Raw genomic sequence first — 21927 nt, 5'->3', positions numbered from 1 at the left:
CCTTGTATGAAGTCCACCTTGCAAAGATTTGGTGATGTGCATTGTGAAGGTGTCACTTGTTTTCTTGAAAGAAGTGGTATCATACAAATGCAACTGTGGCTAGCACTCATGAACTTTCAGCTATCCTGGTCCACATCCCATGGGTCCTTTGCCTGGCAATTCGTTGAACTTGCCCATTCTAGCCAATAGGTAGACAACATAAGAGCTCATATAGAAAGATTGAGATTGCCATAAATTCCTCAATTGCTTGTGCAAGTTGTTGCTGATTATTTTTGCCCAATCTATCACCCTTTCGCCTTCCATTACTTCACCAATGAAGTAAAACATCCAAGATTCAAACATAAAGCTTGTGGACATCCCATGACCCTGATCATCATCAACACAAGATCGGTATATTCCTGTTTGAAATCCATGCTGGTGATCTACTTAGGTGACTTTGAAATATGAGGCTTTGGCTTCTACATCCACACCTTATTGATTATTCTAGCACAACTCTCAAAGCTAGCGTCATAAATCAGCGTTGCTCTCTCCTTGCTCTTGTATGTCATAAATTGTTATGCAAGAATTCCAAAAGTCTCCCCAATCGCTTCAGGTGTAAGGTTGGCCAAGAGTTTGCCATCAGGTGCCAGAATCACCCTTATTTTAGCATTGTAATGCTTCGCACATTCCATAATCAGCTTCGGGCATTGGATAGTAGGAGGAAAGTCGACAACCGCTACAATTCCACTTTTGACTATCTTAGTGGCAATGGCTAACGGGGAGCGTCCAACCATTCCATATAATCTTTTTTAGAACTCTCCCAGCCTGAAAGTTCCCAAGTTGGTGTCACTGACTTCTCTCCATTTCGAAATAATCTTTGACTCCAGGAGAAATCCTCTTTGTTCATTCTTAATTTGTGCCTACCGAGAGGTATTTGCCACCTTGCTGGATTCCGCCATTTTTGCAAAATAAAATAATTAACATTAGATTTGTGACGAAAGAATTCTATAAATCCATCGAAGAAGGAATTCTAGGCTGTCAATTCCACGCTTGGAATAAATAAATAAAAAAACCTCCAAAAATGAGAACTTCTGGAAAATGATAAAACTTCGCACTAACTTTCTTCACTTCTCTCTTACTTCCAATTTCTCCCAAAATTGTTGTGAAGAATGAATTCCAAATCGTTGCTTAAATAGAAGTCACCCACTAAGCTACTAAGTTGGCGAGGGGATAAATTTAGCAGTTGCATTAAATCATGCATCATGTTTCCTTAGACAACTCGCCATGCAAGTGGAACTTGCCATCATTTGGAGTTCAAAAATGGAAAATTCTATAATTTTTCGAGTTGTGCACCATTAATAGGGAATATTCTCTTTGCATGTCGCCAACTCATCTCTTACGAAAATATTTCCATTCTAGGTGTACAAGAGATATTTTGGAAGATTTTCCTACCTTGGAGGATTTTTTTAACAATCTTCTCCACTTCTGAAGAAATCCTAAAAGCCTGGAAATCTTGGAGAGAGAAAATTATCTCTAGAGAGATTTTTGTCCTGAAGGAAATTTTTTGATGTTCATGTATACCTTGTCCTGGAGAGAGATTTTTCTAACAATTGATAAACTTTTTCATGTCCAAGGAATTTTATCCTGTCCAAAGTCCTAGAGAGAGAAATTCTCAACACTTAGACAATTTTCTTGTCTTGGTAATTTCACACTTGGTCGCAATTTAGCCCTGAGGATGGAATTTTTTGTTGAGGATGAAAAATCGCCCTTGTCCTTGTTTTGACACCCTCCTCTTGTCCTTGGGCACAAATTTGCCATAAAAGAGGAATTTTGAGGAATTGGAAAATTCCTCCATACATTGATTTCCACACTTTGTTTTGTCCTTGGGCAAAAATAAGGGGTAGTGAAGGAATTTCCTCCAAGAGGAAAATTCCTCCTCAATGTGATTTCGATGGCCATCCTTGTCCTAGAGCGCATTCAAGAGAAGTGGAGGAATTTTGAGAAATTTGAAAATTCCTCCTAGACCATGTTTTTGCGCCCCACCACTGTCCTAGAGCACACTTTGGAGGAGGTGGAGGAATTTCCTTAGGAAGGAAAATTAATTCCTTACATGGTTTTGGTGCCCTACATCTATCCTAGAGCGCATTTTTGCTATGATGGAGAAATTTTGGAGTTGGGAGGAAATTCCTCCTTGACATGATTCTAGCGCTCAACCTCTTATCCAAAGCGCATTTGACTAGAGATGAAAGAATTTTGGGGATTTTGGAAAATCCTCCATGCCTTGTGAAGTGCGAACACCTTCTAGTCCTGAGTGCCATTTTGGGATAGAGGAAGATTTCTCAATGAAGGAAAACTTTTCATGCCTTAGAATAGATTTTCACACCTTTGCCCTTTCAAGAAAGAATTCCAGACTTAGCCAAATTTCTAATCAATTGCCTGCTTTTTTGACTTTCCGAATTTAGAACTTGGATTTTCAAGAATGTTCTGCCATCAGTGTCCTGCCAACTGCCAGAGATAGACTTACTAAAAATATTAAGTTCTTCCAAACATCAAATTAGAGCGAACCAGATGTTTGCCACATACGGGTAAACGATTAAATGCAGAAGGTAAATGCACAGAACATAATGGAAATATATTAAAGAACCAGTCTCTGTATTAATTCAACAGTCCATGTACATCAAGTGCTTATAACATCACACCCAGATACGACTATCATGATCCTACTTCGAAGGAAAGGTATGCAATATATAATACCCGAAGGGGTGCGACCAACCGTCGCGTCCAACTGCCCTTCGGGAAGATTAACTGACTGTCGTAACCCATAATTACCGACGACAACATAACATAATGATTATTCCTGACAACAACACTTACTAAAAATAGACTTACTCAAAATAGACACTACTAAAAATAGTAAGTGCTCAAAATTCGCTCAAATTTTACTAGTAGCTTCCTTGAAGGGTCCTTACTTCGTTGCTTCGTTCAAATTTCTCAAAACCCTAAGTTACTGACCCCAAATCTAAGTTTTAAGGGTAAAACCCCTAAAATAGACAATACAAGCTCCAAACTTAGCCAGATTTACTCCAAACACTTGCATACTTGACCAAAATTTACCAAAACATTATGGGACTTGGGGAGATTGAAGAGACTATTGCCAAACAACCCAAAAGACCAAGTGGACCAAAAACGTAGGGGGTCCCCATTTGGAATGGGGTGATGTGTGAATAGGCCACGACATGTCCCTTCCAACTGACCACTACCTTATTTATTTATATATACACATTGCTTTATTAAGAAGAAAATCGGCCAGGGTTTTCTTAAGTTTATTTGCCTAATCACTGCTCTCCTTACAAAGGTCAGCCTTAATTATATAATGATAGCCCTTGCACTTGTCTTAACAAAACCCTAGGTCAGCCCTCTTCATTTATTTGCCACCATCCAGGCTTTGATAACTATTTAAGGCTGTGATTTAGTTTTGTGAAGGCTGTGATAGATATTTGACCTTGCCTCAAGTGGGGTATGACATGTTGTCAAATGTTGATTGGACTCTAAAGTCCAAAATGCATGTTGCTAGTCAAGTTTGTAATGTCACCTTCTTGCACCTAGTCAGTTTGAGGTTTCCATTAGCCTATTACAAGGTTCCCATAGGCTAAGTGGATATGGTTAGGGAGCTTTATCTCCTGTGGAAAGCTCTAGCAAAGGTTTTCAGTGTTTTCGGGCAGAATTTCTATTTTTAGCAGATGGCTATTTTTAGCACTTGATCTTGGCTTCTATCTTCTCACAGTTCAAAGTACAATGCTTTTCAGTTCTATGCTTTGGTGAGTTGTATGGTTGTCAGGTTGATATTTGATTTAATTCACTTAAGTATTCTTTTATAAAGTTACTTTATAACTTAAGTGAAGGGTGGTGTGTTCATGAAGTGTTCCCCTTGTTCTACACTTAGGAAAGTGGACCACTTAAAGTTGTTTTAAAAAAGCAAGTATAGACTTTTAAAGTGGACACCAAAGTATGGGGGAAGTTTAATTGATTTAAAATATTTATATATTGCCTCCCAAAAGTGACACCTACACTTGGAGAAAAAGTGTTTTTTTTAAGTTAACTTTGGAGCTCAAAATGTGGTCAACCCATTTGGGATAATTTCATGACATAAACTGAAAATGAGAGGGAAATTGTATTCAAATTAAAATTAGAGTTGCCCTAATTGTTCACTCACTTATTAATATGATTTTGAACTCTTAATTTGATACAGATGATTTGACAACTTAATGTTATGCTGCTGGAATGAGCCCTGGGAGTTCTTCTTTTGCTGGTTGGGGACGAAAGATCTCTTCTAGGTTGCTGGTTTTGGTGGTGAAACATCCACCCTAACTGATTGGTGTTCTTAGTTTGAGTTCTAAAGTAATTTTGGCTTGGTTTGGTGTATAGGGTTTGAAAACGCCGAAGATATATGAAGCATTCTGACGTGGGTTCTCTTGTTTTGGTGTGCTTTGATCATTTCATGAGTGCTGTTCGAATTTTGGTGAATTTGAATGTAGTTTCTCAGTGTTGTTCGTCAATTTCCTGAGGTTCAAAGAATCATATTTTGGTTAATAACTCTCTTGGTGAGATTTTCATCGCTCTACTTCTGGATAATATTGCAATCTTTCTTCCATAGCTGGGTGATGAAGTTTGACATAATATACGTGGGTTAATGATGACTTCTGATTTTATTTTACAAATCGCCCCTCTTGAGAGCCATACACTTCCTCTTGTTGGCATGTGTGAGGCTTGAAGAGATAAAATCTGCATTTTAGGTTGGCTTAATACATGCGTTGAGGCACTTGGAAGGATAGAATCATTTAAAAAAGATTTGAGAAAGATTGGTGAGAAGTTTGGAGACTCATAAATTTTAGAAGAATCGCCCGTGTAATTTCAGGTGCTCAGATTTTGCAGCAGATCATTGGGATTTTTTCCTACGTTGGGCTTTACACTTTCAATGGATTGGAACTTCTCCAGTGTGGACTAATTATCATAGCTTAAGTGCTGTTTGATTTTGGTAGCTTGAAGTAAAGCATAATCATTGATGCAATGTCTCATATCTACAATGCTTAATGTCAGGGAGTCTGATTAATAAACATCAAGAAAAAACATTTTCCAGGTCTGCACTTGTGTTAATTCTGAATTCAGTTTATTTATATGAGATTGATGAAGTAATTATGGTGAACTAGATAATTGGATGCAGTTGTTTCTATCCTATTTGCAAATGCATTATGTCTTCATATGAATGAGATCTGAAAGAAATCCTACAGCAAACATTACACATTTGGTTTCAAAACATTGACAAACCCAAACATTAAAAAAAACAGGGGTGGACATTTCAAGGTTCTGAAGTCCAAAATGAGATCATGTCGAGGTTAGACATAGCCTTGAAATTTACATGAATTGTGAAATGTAAATCGGACCCCAAAGTCTGAAATGCACAATGCAAACCAGACTTCAAGGCCTAAAATGATCAACCAACGAGGCTTGGGTTGGCATCAAAAAACATGATTGCAACTTGTCAATCAGGATTCAATACCCAAATTGCAGGTTTGCTAGGGCTCAATGAAGGACAAATATTTGACAGTTGCAGTTTGCAACTCAAACTAGTGTTCTAAAATTCAACATGCACCTTGAATCCTAAAGTCCAAGTCAATGTAAATTTGGCTCTAAAGTCCAAGATTCTTGTAAATTGGAGCCTAAAGACCAACCTAAGATAGAATTGTCCTAACTCCCCAATTCCTAAGATTCTAGGGGAGTGACTTGGTAAGCAAGGTGCAGGTGTTCATAAGGTGGCATGGGAACCTGACTCTCCACCTAATCCCATTGTTTCAGTAAGTCAATGATTTTGGATTGTGGTGTGCTACATCTTCCGCTTGTGCCACAATGCGTTGAGCATTGATGTGCCTACAAGTGTGTCATGTTTGGTTCCGTGACACCTTGTGCACAAAAGAGTGCATTATGAATTGTTGTATGTTACTCATGTATCGCAAACAAATTGTTCATCACATATATATCCACAAATATCTTGGTCATAAGCTTGGGGCATCAGTAAGTATGTATATATATGCATGTGTATATATGTATATATATATATATGTGTGTGTGTGTGTGTGTATACATGTATATATACATACATATATACATACATACATACATACATATATACATATGTATATGTATGTATATACTATTATACATACATATATATATGTATATATGTGTATGTATATATATGTACATATATACATATGTAAATATATATACATACATATACATATGTAAATATATATACATACATATACATATGTAAATATGTACATATATATATACACATATATACATATATATATACATATGTATGTATATGTATGTATATGTATGTACATATATACATATGTATATGTATGTATATATATACATATGTATATGTGTATATGTATGTATATACATATGTATATATATGTATATATATACATATGTATATGTATGTATATATGTGTGTATATGTGTGTGTGTGTATGTAGAGCATCCTGCCTACCTGTGGCAAAATGGGAGCATCAAAATAGAGTATGGACTCTATCAAAGCATAGTGGAGAGGGGAATTTTGTCAGATATTTAAAATGGGGAATTAAAGACAGTGAGCCTTTTGTCAGAATGCCTCAACGAAATGGAATATATGTGCAGACTGGATTTGTAAAGAAGGCTTTACACTTGGCAGGCATAACGCCAAATTCCACAACCATTGCCAGCATCCTTCCTACGTGCAGAAAGTCTGTATATATATACATATGTATATGTATGTATATATGTGTGTATATGTGTGTGTGTGTATGTAGAGCATCCTGCCTACCTGTGGCAAAATGGGAGCATCAAAATAGAGTATGGACTCTATCAAAGCATAGTGGAGAGGGGAATTTTGTCAGATATTTAAAATGGGGAATTAAAGACAGTGAGCCTTTTGTCAGAATGCCTCAACGAAATGGAATATATGTGCAGACTGGATTTGTAAAGAAGGCTTTACACTTGGCAGGCATAACGCCAAATTCCACAACCATTGCCAGCATCCTTCCTACGTGCAGAAAGTCTGTGGCTGGCAGTTTGTAATGGAAACACCAACAATAGAAGAGAAATAAATCAAGGTAGAACGATAAAAGTTTACAGAAGATGGCATCAGTGGAATAGAGGAGTGTGGGTCTGCATAGAGGGAATACCAGCCAATAATGTGGAGCTGCGTGGCAAATGAACAGATTGGGGTTACATAACATCATTGAATGAAAATTTGAAGAGCTGCAGATAAAATTAAAATAAGAAGATAGGGCTGCGTTAATAAAAGGGAGGTGATTTGCATTGGAAGGGAGGAGGCCTAAGGGAAGGTACCGGCCAATTTGTTGTATCAGCGAAGGAAGTAAAATGTGTGGGGCTTCGCATCCAGTGAGATATGTATTGTGAGGTTTAAGGGGGTTGAAATGAGCACAAAGAAGAGTGTGTTGACATGGGCCATTAGAATGTGGATTTTTGGCATGAGAATAGAGTAAAAGTGAGCGCCATTGCAGAGAACGGTGGCTGAGGCTTGTGCTAAATTTATGAAATGTTATGTAGGGAAGGAAAGAGGCCAATAGAAGGCCAATGCTTGTAAATTTGTGTTTGCAAAATTAATAGAAATAAAACGTTATTAGTTGTTGCAATCTAGTCTCTATTTTATGTTGTGTGTTCTTGAGTCTTAGAGCTGCAGAGCTGAGGGAGTGTCTTCTACTGCATCATACGCATGTATATATGTTTGACTATTGCGCCCAGAGGGGCACCATGGTCCCAGTATGGATTCTTGATCTAAATTGCAGGGGAATTTTTTGCAACGTTTGTCTATATATATATATATATATATATATATATATATATATATATATATATATATATATATATATATATATGTTAACTGGAGTTGATTTCTTCTAATTTGCATGCAGTCACATTTTGTAATAAAAATAGGCACCGCAAGAAATAAAAGCAGTCAGTTCTATTTAATTGCCCTCCACGCATGAATAAGCTATTAGTTAGTTAGCCCTCTTTTTTATTTTTCTCCACCGTAAAACTTTCATGAAAACAGTTAGTTCAATCTTGTTTCCCATGTTTTCCTTAATTTGGGGGATATTTGCTCATGCATTCTAAAGAGATCTTCTATCCACGAATGTGGACTGTTACTTCTTTCTTTGTTTCCATGCAACTGAGACCTCTATAAATAAATGGAGGCGATGTAATTTTTAAGTATGAATAAATAAATTTGCATTGTGTTGTAGCATACGCATGGGTGTTAATGCATAGTAAAAAGTTTATTTATTCTATTTATTGTTTGCTGTAGCATATTATTGATTTTTATTTCTCTGTTTTATTTTCATCTCTGCCTTCAAGATTGGTATCAGAGCTAGAGTTAAATGCTTATGCAGATCTGAGTTATTTTTTGGTGCAGACTATTGCTGAGAGAGAAAGTTGATTGCTGTAGCAAGTCATGGCAACAAATAATACTCAAATTCAGCCTCAAATTCCAATCTTCAATTGTAAGAATAATGAGTTTTGGGCAATTAAAATGAAGACTTTGTTTTGTTCACAAGATATTTGGGATTTGGTAGAAAATGGTTTTGTAGAACCACAAGATCAAGTAGCCTTTCAAGGACTAACTCAGGCAGAAAAAGATCAACTTAGAGATAATAGAAAAAAGGATGCAAAAGCCTTGTTTTTAATTCAGCAAGCAATGGATGAGTCAATCTTTCCTAAGGTTTCAGCAGCAATGAGATCCAAGAAAGCATGGGAGATTCTAGAGACAGCCTATCAAGGTAATACAAAGGTGAAAGTGGCTAAACTACAATCTCTTAGGAGAAATTTTAAAAATTTGCAAATGAAAGAATCTGAGTCTGTAGACCAATTTATGAATCAAGTTTTGAATATTGTGAATCAAATTAGATCTAATGGAGAAGAATTAACAGATCAAAAGGTGATAGAAAAAATTCTCAGGAGTTTGCCTAGTAAATTTGATTCTATAATTGTAGCAATTGAAGAATAAAAAGATTTGTCACGGTTATCAGTAGATGAGTTAATGGGTTCTTTATTGACACATGAATCAAGATTGAATAGAAACAATAATACCTCTTTGAGAATGCTTTCAGAGCTCAAGGTTCATCAAGCAAAGGAAGAGGAAGATCGAATTCTAGAGGAAGAGGAAGAGGCGGAGGTGGAGAGATGAATACAGATCAAGGAGAAAAAACCAATCAATCTAATCGCAATTTCAATAATAAAGGACGGGGTAGAAACCAATCTCAAGAACAATCATCAAGGTTTGATAAATCCAATATTCAATGTTACTATTGTAAGAAATATGGTCACTTTGCATATGAATGTAAAAAGAAACAAGCAGAAGTTGATAAACCTGGTGCAAATTATTTAGATGTATCTGATAATAGATCTGGTAGTCTATTTATAACTTGCAATGTGGCACAAGAAAGCTCTAAGAATGAACGGTTTTTAGATAGTGGTTGTAGTAACCACATGACTGGAAATAGGGAATTATTTTCTAATCTGGATGATTCTGTGAAATCTGAAATAAAATTGGGAAATGATAGTGTAGTATCTGTAATGGGGAAAGGAGTTATACATGTATTGACTAAAAATGGAGAAAAGAGGTGTATTCCCGATGTTTACTATGTGTCTGGATTAAAACATAATCTAATAAGTGTTGGACAATTGATTGAAAAAGGGTATAGAGTTCTCTTTAACAATGATGTTTGTACAATTTCGGATAGAAATCCTTGTGACAGGTTGATTGCCAAGGTTAAGATGACCAAAAACCGGATGTTTCCCCTTCAGATTCATGGAATAGACGAAGCTAATTTCAAGGCAGAAAATTTTGGATCAGGCATAGCTCTGGCATTTGAGGTATGGACACCTTAATTTTGATGGCTTGAGTTTATTGCAAAGGAAGAATATGATAAAAGGTTTGCCACCTATCATGCAGACTACTAATTCTTGTGAAAGTTGTATAAAGGCAAAACAACATAGAGAAATTTTTCCTGTAGGAAGTTCAAATAGAGCAAGAGTGCCTTTGGAGCTAGTCCACATTGATATATGTGGCCCTATGCAAACCCCATCCCTAGGAGGAAGTCTATATTTTCTGACATTTATTGATGATTTCAGTAGGAAAACTTGGATATACTTTCTCAAGGAGAAATCTGATGCTTTCAATAAATTTATGGAGTTCAAATCAATGGTGGAAAAACAAAGTGGACTCTTCATCAAGGTACTCAGATCTAATAGAGGTGGTAAATATAGTTCTAATGAATTTTTGGATTTTTGCAGAGATTAGGGGATCAAGAAACAGTTCACAACAAGGTACACACCACAGCAGAATGGTGTAGCAGAGAGGAAAAACATAACCATAATGGAGATGGCAAGAAGTATGCTAAAGGCTAAAAAACTTGTCTAATGATTTTTGGGTTGAAGCAGATGCATGTGCAGTGTACATTCTGAACAGAAGTCCCACAAAGAGTGTTAAAGACATAATCCCTCAAGAAGCATGGAGTGGTAAGAAACATTTTGTATCTCATCTTAGAATCTTTGGATGCATTGCATATGTTTTAGTTCCAGCTGAAATAAGAAGAAAATTGGATGATAAGAGTGAAAAATGTATCTTCATTGGTTATAGTAAGCAATCAAAAGCTTACAGATTATATAATCTTGTTTCAAAGAAAATGATTACTAGCAGGGATGTCATATTTAAGGAGGAAGAAGCATGGGATGGAAATGTTGACAATGTAGTCACAATTGGAGCACCAATACCAAATAATGAAGAAGAACAAGAAGAACAAGTTGATCAATCAAATCAAGTAGAACCAAGCACTCCACCAAGAAATATAATGAGACAACTCCTACATTTGCTAAATCAAAAGGTAAGAAAATGAGAAGCTTGAAAGAGATATATGAACAAGGTGAAGAATGCTTGGATTTTAGTTCAAATTTTGCTTTATTCTCTTGTGATCCTATGTGTTTTGAAGAAGCAGTTAAGGAGGAACATTGGATCAAGGCCATGGATGAAGAAATTGATTCCATTGAAAGAAATCAGACATGGGAGCTTGTGGATCTACCTGAAGGTAAGGATTGCATTGGTGTCAAATGGGTTTATAAAACCAAATCTAATGCAAAAGGTGAAATTGACAAACATAAAGCTAGATTAGTAGCAAAAGGTTATGCACAACAACATGGAATTGATTATACTGAAACATTTGCTCCAGTTGCTAGACTTGATACAGTTAGAATGGTTTTAGCAATAGCTGCTCAATATAATTGGAAAGTTTTTCAAATGGATGTTAAATCTGCATTTTTGAATGGTTTTCTAGAAGTGTATGTGAAACAACCTCCAAGTTATGAAGTGCATGGACATGAAGACAAGGTCTATGGATTGAAGAAGGCGCTCTATGGTCTCAAACAAGCACCTAGAGCATGGTATAGCAGGAATGATTCATACATGACAAGCAATGGTTTCAGCAAAAGCAGTAATGAGCCCACTCTATACACAAAGATTAACAAAGAAGGTCAGATTTTGATTGTGTGCTTGTATGTAAATGATTTGATTTTCACTGGAAATTTGTCTGTAGACACTTTTAAATCAGAAATCATGAAGGAATCAGAAATGACAAATTTGGGTTTGATGAGATACTTTTTAGGCATTGAGGTAGTTCAATTTGATAAAGGAATTTTCATTTGTCAAGCTAAATATGCCAAGGATGTATTGAGAAAGTTCAAAATGTTGAATAGTAAACCAGCACCAACTCCAATTGCAACAGGAACAAAACTTAGCAGAGAGGACAAGGGGTCAAATGTTAATCCAACTTTGTTCAAGAGACTAGTTGGAAGTCTCATGTATCTCACAGCTACAAGGCCAAACATCATGTATGGTGTTAGTTTAATCTCAAGATTTATGGAGTCACCAAAAGACTCACATTGGCAAGTTGGAAAGAGGATATTGAGATATGTTGCTGGAACCAAGGGATGTGGAATTTTATATTCCACCACTAATGAGTTTGATTTGATAGGTTATAATACCAAAGTTCCCAGACTCGGACTCGGCTCTAACTCGGCAAGGCTGACTCGGCTCGGACTCGGCAACGACTCGGCAAAATAAGAAAACCCTTGAAATTTAGAGATTTTTAATGATTTAAAACTTGTTTCATACACCCATTATTGAATTAAGCTTAAAGACAGTATAACATCATCAAATAGAAGCTAATTTGATCACATACATAAACATACATCCATCACATGCGTAGAAATGTAAATTGTAGCTGAAGGAATTAGTAAACATAGATATATAGAGTTATAAATGTTGTCCAATGTATATAAAATCCATGACTTCAAATGTTCCCAAACATATATGTAACTGTAAAGTGTAAACAAAAAAAAGTCTATCGCTCAGGCTTTGGCTCAGCCTCGTCTATCTGCCTCCTAGAAAGGTGTCTAACGTAGGTCCTGGATGACTCAGTAGCCATAGTCTCTGCCTGTTATGTGCCAGTCTGAGTAGCCATAGGTGTTGTGCCTGATCGTGCTCTATCCTCCTCCTCTGTCATAGCCACAGCCCCAGCCTCTCTGTCTGCCTGGTCAACCCACTCAAGGTCCTCATCAGTGAAGACTGGATCGGTGGACTCAGTGAGCCAATCGGACTCGGGGTCGACTTCCTCTAGAGTGATCAAAGAAGAGTCAGCGTCCAAAATCTGTCTGGTCCTGAGACGGAGGTTGTAATGAACAAAGACTAGATCATTCAACCTCTCCACAGACAAATCTATTTCGCCTCTTCAAGTGGATGTGCTTGAACATGCTCCAGTTGCGCTGCATGGCTGGCTCAATATGCGGATGGCAATTTTTTGAAGGTTTGGGGTTGAAGGCCCAAACATTTGCCACCATCTATCTGAGATAAGGAAAAGAAAAATACACTAGTCTCATTTCCAACTTTAAAGGTAGATTATAAAATGAAAAATTAAAATGCATAAGTCATAAACTTTAGAATTTTCTACCTGGCTGCAATTTTGTCCGACCCTCTTTGCACAATTGGCTGGCAAAGATCGCCCCTACTGCATTATTAAATGCATCCATCTCGAGCAGTGTAGTTGTGGTATTAGTGCCCATCCGTTGTACTACTGAATATAGCCCGCTAAGAACCTCCTCATCCGCTTTGAAATCAGCACGGAAACGAAATGTTATGTTTTTTTTTTTTTTTGACTGCACTTTTTTAAGTGACATCGGCCGGGTCACGACCCTCAGACTCAGCGAGTCAAGGAGTGACTCGCTGACTCGGCGAGTCAGGGAGTGACTCGCTGACTCAGCGAGTCACGCCCCCTGACCCATCCGAGCCTGGGTCAGGGTCACCTGGCCCGCTAACTCGCGTGACTCGCCGCGAGTCACAGAACTCTGGGTTATACTGACAGTGATTTTGCAGGTGATATCGATGATAGGAAGAGCACTTCTGGATATATCTTTCATTGTGGTACAGGAGCAATCTCATGGGCATCAAAGAAGAAAGCGATAATTACACTCTCATCAGCTGAAGTTGAATATGTAGCAGCCACATCAGCAGCATGCCAAGCAATCTGGATGAGGAGAATATTGAAGGATCTATTGCAAGCACAAGAGGAGCCTACATCAGTGTTTTGTGACAACAAATCAACAATCACACTATCAAAAAATCATGTTTTTCACCAGAGGAGCAAGCACATTGATACGAGATATCATTTCATCAGAGAATCGGTCAACAATAGAGAAATCCATCTTGAATTCTGCAGATCTGAAGATTTTGAAGATCAGTTAACTGATATTTTTACTAAAGCACTACCCAGAGAAAACTTTGAATATCTACGAGAAAATTTGGGAATGACTGAAGCTAAAATTGTCAATGGAAGAAATTAAGGAGGAATGTTAGCTGGAGTTAATTTCTTCTAATTTGCATGCAGTCACATTTTGTAATAAAATAGGCACCGCAAGAAATAAAAGCAGTCAGTTCTATTTAATTGCCCTCCACGCATGAATAAGCTATTAGTTAGTTAGCCCTCTTTTTCATTTTTCTCCACCATAAAACTTTCATGCAAACAGTTAGTTCAATCTTGTTCCCCACGTTTTCCTTAATTTGGGGGATATTTGCTCATGCATTCTAAAGAGATATTCTATCCACGAATGGGGACTGTTGCTTCTTTCTTTGTTTCCATGCAGCTGAGACCTATATAAATAAATGGAGTATATATATATAAATATATATATAATGCCTTCAATGTAGATTAAGAGCCCTAAACTGATAACAGAGAGAATCAAACATGTAATTTAATCTACATTGCAGGTTTTTCTTCATTATCTTTTTAATTTTTTGGGCACCTCTCTGTGTGTATACATATATAGTGAGGTTAATAAAGCACGTATAATCTTCCACCACTGAATATTCAATCATAAGTCGGCATATAGTGACATATATGAAGGTCAACCTACGCTACAAAATCATCGAGGGCTTTAACCCACCTCCAACAATTTTAACTCCAATCAAGAGATAGCCTTGATGGGGTTCATGTCTTGGCTTCAGCAGTCTTCTTTGTGAATCTTTTCTTGAGGTCTACGCTGGCTTATTCCCATACATTTGGTGCATGGGTGCCTTAATAGAAAACCAGCAGCAAAAGATAAAAGGCTGATGTAAAGCGAGAAATACTGAGGCTAGTGAAATCAAGGGAGAAGGTTCAGCTCCTTTAGAAGCCTCGTGAATTGGTCGAATTGATGTTTGTGAGGTACTCAAAATTGGGATGAGAGGGCAAATTTGTGGCAGCTTGACTGTTTCCTTACATCGTGGAGTATAACTTAGTAAGGTCTTGGACCTCGTATATAGTATTAATTATTCCCTCGGCACTGTAAAGAAAAAACAGTGCTTACCCGGACTGACTTTTAGGATGGTTAACGGCACAAGTGCTGTTAAGTATATGGAACAGGTATTAACTTTCAAAGAAGGTTTAGGGCATATCTTAAATCCACGATAGGTGAAGCCCTTTGAAATGGGGCATTGAAGATTTGCAGTACACTCACATAACAAGAGTCTATATTCATTCCAAGTTAAAGATTTACAGAGATAATAAACTCACAGATATGCATAATTGTCATCCAAGCAAGGCACTGGCACAATCTTCATTATATGCAAAGCCGGCTTCTCTGAATATGTCTCAGAAATGGAAAAATATAGAGGAACGATTCCTTCGATGTGCTATTTTTACGCAAATTTTGTCATCAATTCACAGCAAAGCGTATATAATGGTCGCAAGCAGGACGGGTTTGGCTTTTTCTTCGGCTTGAATTGTCAGTTAGATTAATTTTTACAGATAAAAAATAATCAATTACAATTTATATACTTGTATTTTTTAAGATTCTCTCAGCTAAAATAGGTGAAAGTCAAAGGCAATTTGATAGTTTAAAGAATTAAAATATGGATAAGGTAAGATTGTAGGTAAATGAAGGAATGAAAGATTTTAATGTACTAAGATTTTTATTTAGTTAAAATATTAAATTACATAATTACCTATCTTTTGATTCATGTACTTTGACAATATGTCAAAATGTGATTTTATGTCTCTATTTTAATATATATTTGAACAAATTATGTTAATGTGCATTGTAGGTAAATGAAGGAATGAAAGATTTTAATGTACTAAGATTTTTATTTAGTTAAAATATTAAATTACATAATTACCTATCTTTTGACTCATGTACTTTGACAATATGTCAAAATGTGATTTTATGTCTCTATTTTAATATATATTTGAACAAATTATGTTAATGTCACATTAACATAATTTGTTCAAATATATATTAAAATAGAGACATAAAATCACATTTTGACATATTGTCAAAGTACATGAGTCAAGAGATAGGTAAACATAAGGAAATTGTTTCATTTATAAGTTTGATTACTATAATACATAATATACATAGCTGATGATAATCCTAATAGGAGATTTTGACATCTATCTCCCCCGAGCACACTGCGGGTGAGAACATTGCCAGGGCGCTTTTTTGCCCAACCATGAAGCAATTATGCTTTCCCAGAATTCTTCATGATACGAAAAACTGCCAACCCTACATGAGGTCGTCTAGCAACTCAAAATTGACAAGGTGATGGAATCTAATGCGACACGGTGTATCTACATTCTAAGATACTAATGTATGAAAACTATGATATAGAAGAGGGTGTAAAACATAGTGATTCAATTAGTAAGTATATGATAATAGATCAATCACATTTGATTTCCATTACACACATTTTCATTTGTCCCAATTGCTCACAACATGACAAAGGAACTTGTAGATCACTACCATTTCATTAAATTATACATATGAACATATAATAATTATGTTTAAATTTAACCTTCTATAATATCAATGAATGATTTTCTAAAGAATCATAGACTTGTAATAATTAATCCTTTAACCAACACATGTATTAATTCAATTGAGCCCTACATGATGTTTAATGGTGAAACTATGCCTATTAATTAGCAATTAAAAACTCTCTAATCATGCATCTTTGACATGATCCGTGTGATTCAATGGAAGTATTAATGGATAAAAAGCTTCAACGAAATTTTAACCCTAGTGCTTAAATACATGTAATAGAGCCAATGGCATCCCTCTCTCTTTGCCATTAGTTTTTTTATCTTTACAAAAGGTGAATCAACTAAATATGACCTAAAGTGGGTTTTAAAGAAAAATTGTTAGCTATGGCCATATGTATCATATTCGGTTCAATTGGTCCAAGTGGGAGGTAAACTTGTGGATTTATGATGGGAATTTTAATAAAATAAGGTCCTAGCTCATTGTATCCTCTAGATCACTTCCAACTTAACTCTACCCACACTCACTATTATTTTTTAGCAAATAATGTACTAATCTATTCTCAACTCCTCATGGTCAATAATAGAAAACTACTTGATATGATAAAAATATCCAAATATATATGATAATGAGCAAGACCATGAATCATGGCATTATAGCTTTTCTTTGAAAATGATACATTAATCTGTGTCCCCTACTTAAAGTCTAAATGAGTTGTTCATCACTAACTATCACAAGGTACTCTTGAATCAAACACTAGAAGAACAACTTTGACATAAGTACTCCTATAATTATATATCCTTATTCTTAATATCCACACTACAAGTAGGGTGTCAAATAAAGATATTATAGAATTACATATATCATCTATTGCATATCAATAATTGTGTAGATGACGTTGAAGCTAGTTTCTTAGATTGATGTTAATCATTTTTCTATAAAATTTTAGATAGAATAAAGCATCTATAATGACTTATTGAATTGCATTCAAATTGAAACTAATTAAGGTACGTGAATTACACATCATTCTACTAACCTTGATTAACCCTTTCTCTTGAAATTAAGTTTATCCTATCATGACCATGATCGATTGGAGTCTAAATCAAATCGAGCTAAACAAAAATAATAATTTAAAATATAAATATAACATTCCACATTAAACTATGTTTTTGATAATAAAAGCAGCCAAAAACGAGGGGGCTGACCCATAGGCACAATTATGAGAACAGTGGCAGGACCATTGTCCGCATATAATCAGCAAAGTAGCAACCTTTTACCTCTATCAAAAATAAAAACCAAACTACGAGAGTTTATCAGCGATAAAATACTACTAGTCAAAGTATAATTCATATGCCATGCAGAGCCATAAACAACAAAATATAAACAAAAGCCAACACTAGGCTTATCCAGCCAGCAACTACATAGCATAGACAAAAAACTCCTCCACATGCAGAAAGTTAATTTTTTTTCCCTTGGCTCTTCTTAGGGAGCAGCTTTCTAGCCCATTCCTTAGTGAGGAATTTGAACAGGCCTTTGTAGTTGTCATCCTCCTTGCCTTTCCCTTTGATCGTGCTTTCCTGCAATAGGCACAGCGTAGTAGCCGAGCATCTCATAACATTCAAGGAAAACTTGGACACATCGTGCATCTTGGACTCCGCCGCCTTCAGTCTGTTGGTGATCACCTGCACATTGTCAGAGAGGGCCTCTATCTTTTTCTCAAGTTCTGCCAGGTTGGAATCCTCTTCCTTCACGTTGTTGGCCTCTTCAATGACCAATATTTTTTCAATCCCGAAGGTCGAGGAGGGGAAATTGGTCAGCTCTTAACTCTTGGAGGACACAGGGCTTTCAGAAATCTGGGTGGAGCTCACAGAATGAGCGGTCGGATTGTGCTAGGCCAGGGGAATTTTAACAGTCGAAATGGAGTTGCCCGTGTCGTGCGAGGAGGAGGGGTCTCTCAGGGATTTATCTGAGGGTTTAGAGGCCAGTCTGCTAGAGCGACGGGGGGTGTTGGCTTCTTCAGTAATATCCAAATCAGAGTCAATCTCTTGGATTTTGACTCTTTTGGGGGTTCTGACCTCCTCCGGGGAGTGATTCTTGGTTTTCTTGCTGGAGGAGCCAAATTCCGGATGCCGAGGGCTTGAATCATTAATGGCCGGAGGGTGGGTCGAGGGGCTGACATTCTGCATAGAAATGGAGTGGGGCAGGCAGAGGGCGAGGTGAAAGTTATATAGGCAGAGAATAAGGCCCTGATGCGGGATGGGAAAGTCTTTCCCTTTTTTCTTAGCTTCGACTATATCTTTAATATTAGCATCCATCGAATGCAGTAAAAAGAATGGAATGGAAATGAGGTCTTTATTCCTCAAATGGTTCAGGAACGGGAGATGGTAGTATTAGAAAATGCCATACCTGCCCTCTAGTGTAAAATACTTCATCACGATATAGCAGACCTCGTCCCACGGATGAGGGAGCTCCTCCCTGTTGAATCCTCTCGCCCTCTTGATAGGGCTCTCACCATGGCAGAAGAACTGGTTAAGGCTAGTAGAATCCGCAATGCGGCTCTGCTTTTTCCATTTTATGTCCTCCATTGAAAGGCCCGTCGCCTGAGCTATAACCTCTTCATTGATTTCGAAAGAGATTCCTCCCATGGTCACCCTTATGTCCTCCTAGGAAGTCACAAACTGTCTGGAAAGTCTTTCGTCATTGCCCTTCATGCTTTCCATGAATTTGTCAATACCGCCTTCAGTGCACACAAACCAGGCCGTCGGTTTAGCTTTGAACTCATCCACTTTATTGGGTTCCAGTCTGCGCCTGTCCCCCCCCCCCATTCTTGAATCCTCTAGTTTAACAGATTGAAAATGACTTACAACCAAAACGCAGAGCCAAAGCAAACTTAAGGCGGAATTGTTAAGATAATTGTGTCGGACTTGAAATAAACGGTCGTAATAATCAAAATGATTATTATCCCTTAAGATCCAATAGATATTGAAAGTTGAAGATCTACTCGGAACGTGCGAGCCTTCACGTGGCCCAATGTGAGTTGACAAGTCCCCAACGCCGCCTTTATCGTTGTCAGTTGGCTTCGCCTGGGTAATAATTAGGGAGTAATCATTCCCGATGTCTGTACTTTCATCATAAATCCATCCCATATAGTATTGATGACTCAGCCTGCCTTTGATACATGGCTGTCTAGGATAGAAATTGGCAGGGTCCCCGTGCCAATTTGAAAATTGAAAAAAGTTTTCCTTCATTATTGAGTGGATAGGACGGTCCATTCCTGGGTAAAGGCCTTTTCCTTTTCCAAGATTTCCTTAGTGGTGACCGGCAGCAGACTGGGGTCCCTCCAACATCGTAAGCCATTCTGCAGCCTTCCGTCAGCCGCCATGGAATCGGCAGCTCTGTTTCCTTCTCTGAAGATGTTGCGGATAGTGAAGTCCTCCAGCTTGACCAGGAGGCACCTGATATCCCTCATAATGGGTTCCACTCTCCACCCCACCAAAGCGTTCCCTTTGACAGAGTCAATAATGATTTGAGAGTCTCCTTCAATTTCCAGATGTTTTATTCCTATGGAGTTAGCCATTTTCAGACCCCAAAGGAGAGCCATTCCTTCAGCTTGAGTGACCGTATTATTCCTTAGGTTGCCAGCGTAGGCTGCAACCGTGTTCCCTAGATGTTCCTGAATGACTCCACCACCTACCTGACAATTGCTTTGAGCTGAACCATCAAAATTTAGTTTAAACCAGTGTAGCCTTGGGGTTGACCATCTGGTCATCTGTCTCTTGTTCTTGGTACTGTTGTTGAAACGATCAAAGACAGGGGGGAGCTTCCAGAAAACAACAATCCTTTTGTCATCCTTATTGGGAGGGTAAGGGGGGATTTTCCATTTTGTAACTTCTAGATTTTCAAAGATCATCTTAAAGCAAATGTGAGCCACCGTGTCCGGGGGGGTCTCAGTGTCTCTAAAAATTTTGTTGTTTTTTTCTTTCCACAAGGCCCAACAGATGTACGGCAGTATTTGTTTCCAAAATTGAATGATGAGGGGATGATGGGAGGGGGGGTCCAATCAAAAGCAAAAATTTTAATATTCTTTTGAAAGACCCAATAGAGACCGCATTTCTGAAGAGTAATAGACTAAATATGAGCCGCAAAGGGATAGAGGACAAAAAGGTGATCAATAGATTCCTCATCAGCTTTACATAGACTGCATCTATTGGGGAGATGGAATCCCCTCTTCTTCAGGTTATCAAGTGTGAGGGTTTTACCATGCATGAGGGACCACCATAAGAAATTGATTTTAGGGATTAGTTGAGGGTTCCAAACTTTCTTCCAGCATTCAGCATCCACAGGGTGCTTAAGGAGCTGATTGTAAGAAGATTTGACCGAGAAGGAGCCCGATCGGGTTTCTTTCCATATGAAGTTGTCTTCATTCGGGGCCAGGGGGATTCTGTTTTTCAACAATATGTGTTGTAGATCCTGAGCAAGGGGGATCGGGTTAGGTCTATTGTTGCAGATGAGAACAATGTCCTTCTAGCAAACACTTCCTGGAACCAAATAGTCCGCAATAAACTCCCCTAGGATACCTTTAAGGTGGTTCATGATTTGATAGAAGCGAGTGTTGACCAAAGGCCTGTCCTCCGTCCAAAAGTCTTCCCAGAATCTCACCTTTCTACCGTCTCCTAGCTGCCACTTCAGACCTTCTCTAACCATCACTCTGCTCTTTAGGATGTTGTTCCACAACTTGGAACCCTGGGGAAGGTCGGTTGTATTCAAATTATAATAGAAATTCTCCCGGTCCAGGTACTTAGCTTTGATAATGTTACACTAGTCCGCCTCACCTTTAGCTAGAGTCCATCCAATCTTGGCATTTAGCGCCTTGTTGAGGGCATTAATCTTTCTTATGCCCAAACCTTCTAGAGATTTAGGTAAACACACGGTATCCCAATTGACCAAAGCAAGGCATTTTTTCACTTCCAAGCCAGTCCATAAGAAGGTTTTTTGGATTTTCTCAAGTTTTTCCCCATGGTCCCTGATATTTTAAACATGGAAAGGAAGTACACTGGAATTCCTTGTAGGGAGGCTGCGAGAAGCTGGAGCTTCCTCGCACTACTAAGGAATTTCCCTTTCCATCTCACAAGTTTTTTTTGAATTCTTTCCAAAATAGAGTTCCAGAAGGTGGGGGTGACTTCCTTGACCGTGAGGGGGAGGCCCAGGTAGATCCCCGGAAGAGTTGCCATTTTGCATCTGAGGATGGAGAGAATTCTGAGTTGAAGGTCATTAGGGGTGTTGAAGAAGTAGAGATTACTCTTCTCATAGTTGATGCATTGTCCCGACGCCTTGGCGTAGTCGGCAAGTAGGATCTTCCACCCTTTAGCCTCCATGACTGAAGACTTACCAAATAGGAAGGTGTCATCCACGAACTGTTGAATATTAGAGGGGGGGAGCGTGGAGGCCGCTTTGAACCCTTGCAGCCTACCATTGGTGACCAGATGGGTCACATTTCAGTTTAAGACTTCAGCTATCATGATAAACAAGTAAGGG

General features: G+C 37.8%; 2 protein-coding genes across 2 annotated transcripts in view; both read right to left on the bottom strand.

Moving 5' to 3' along the window:
* LOC131062332 (hydroxyacylglutathione hydrolase cytoplasmic) overlaps nt 1-15376 on the bottom strand; it is a 192492-nt gene extending 177116 nt beyond the window's left edge. Inside the window, exon 1 of the mRNA XM_057995974.2 lies at nt 15150-15376. Coding sequence (XP_057851957.1) covers nt 15150-15196 — 47 coding nt within the window. The 5' untranslated portion in view covers nt 15197-15376. The remainder of the gene's footprint in view (nt 1-15149) is intronic.
* A 4263-nt stretch (nt 15377-19639) lies between these two features.
* LOC131875939 (uncharacterized) lies at nt 19640-20302 on the bottom strand. The gene has a single exon (XM_059220678.1). The coding sequence runs from the start codon at nt 20300-20302 to the stop codon at nt 19640-19642; it is 663 nt and encodes a 220-aa protein (XP_059076661.1).
* Nucleotides 20303-21927: the final 1625 nt, after the last annotated feature.

This window comes from Cryptomeria japonica, chromosome 5, assembly GCF_030272615.1.
Source record: "Cryptomeria japonica chromosome 5, Sugi_1.0, whole genome shotgun sequence".
NCBI classification, from domain to species: Eukaryota; Viridiplantae; Streptophyta; class Pinopsida; order Cupressales; family Cupressaceae; genus Cryptomeria; species Cryptomeria japonica.
Note: the sequence above shows the minus strand (reverse complement) of the source record. Positions and strands in the feature narration are given on the sequence as shown.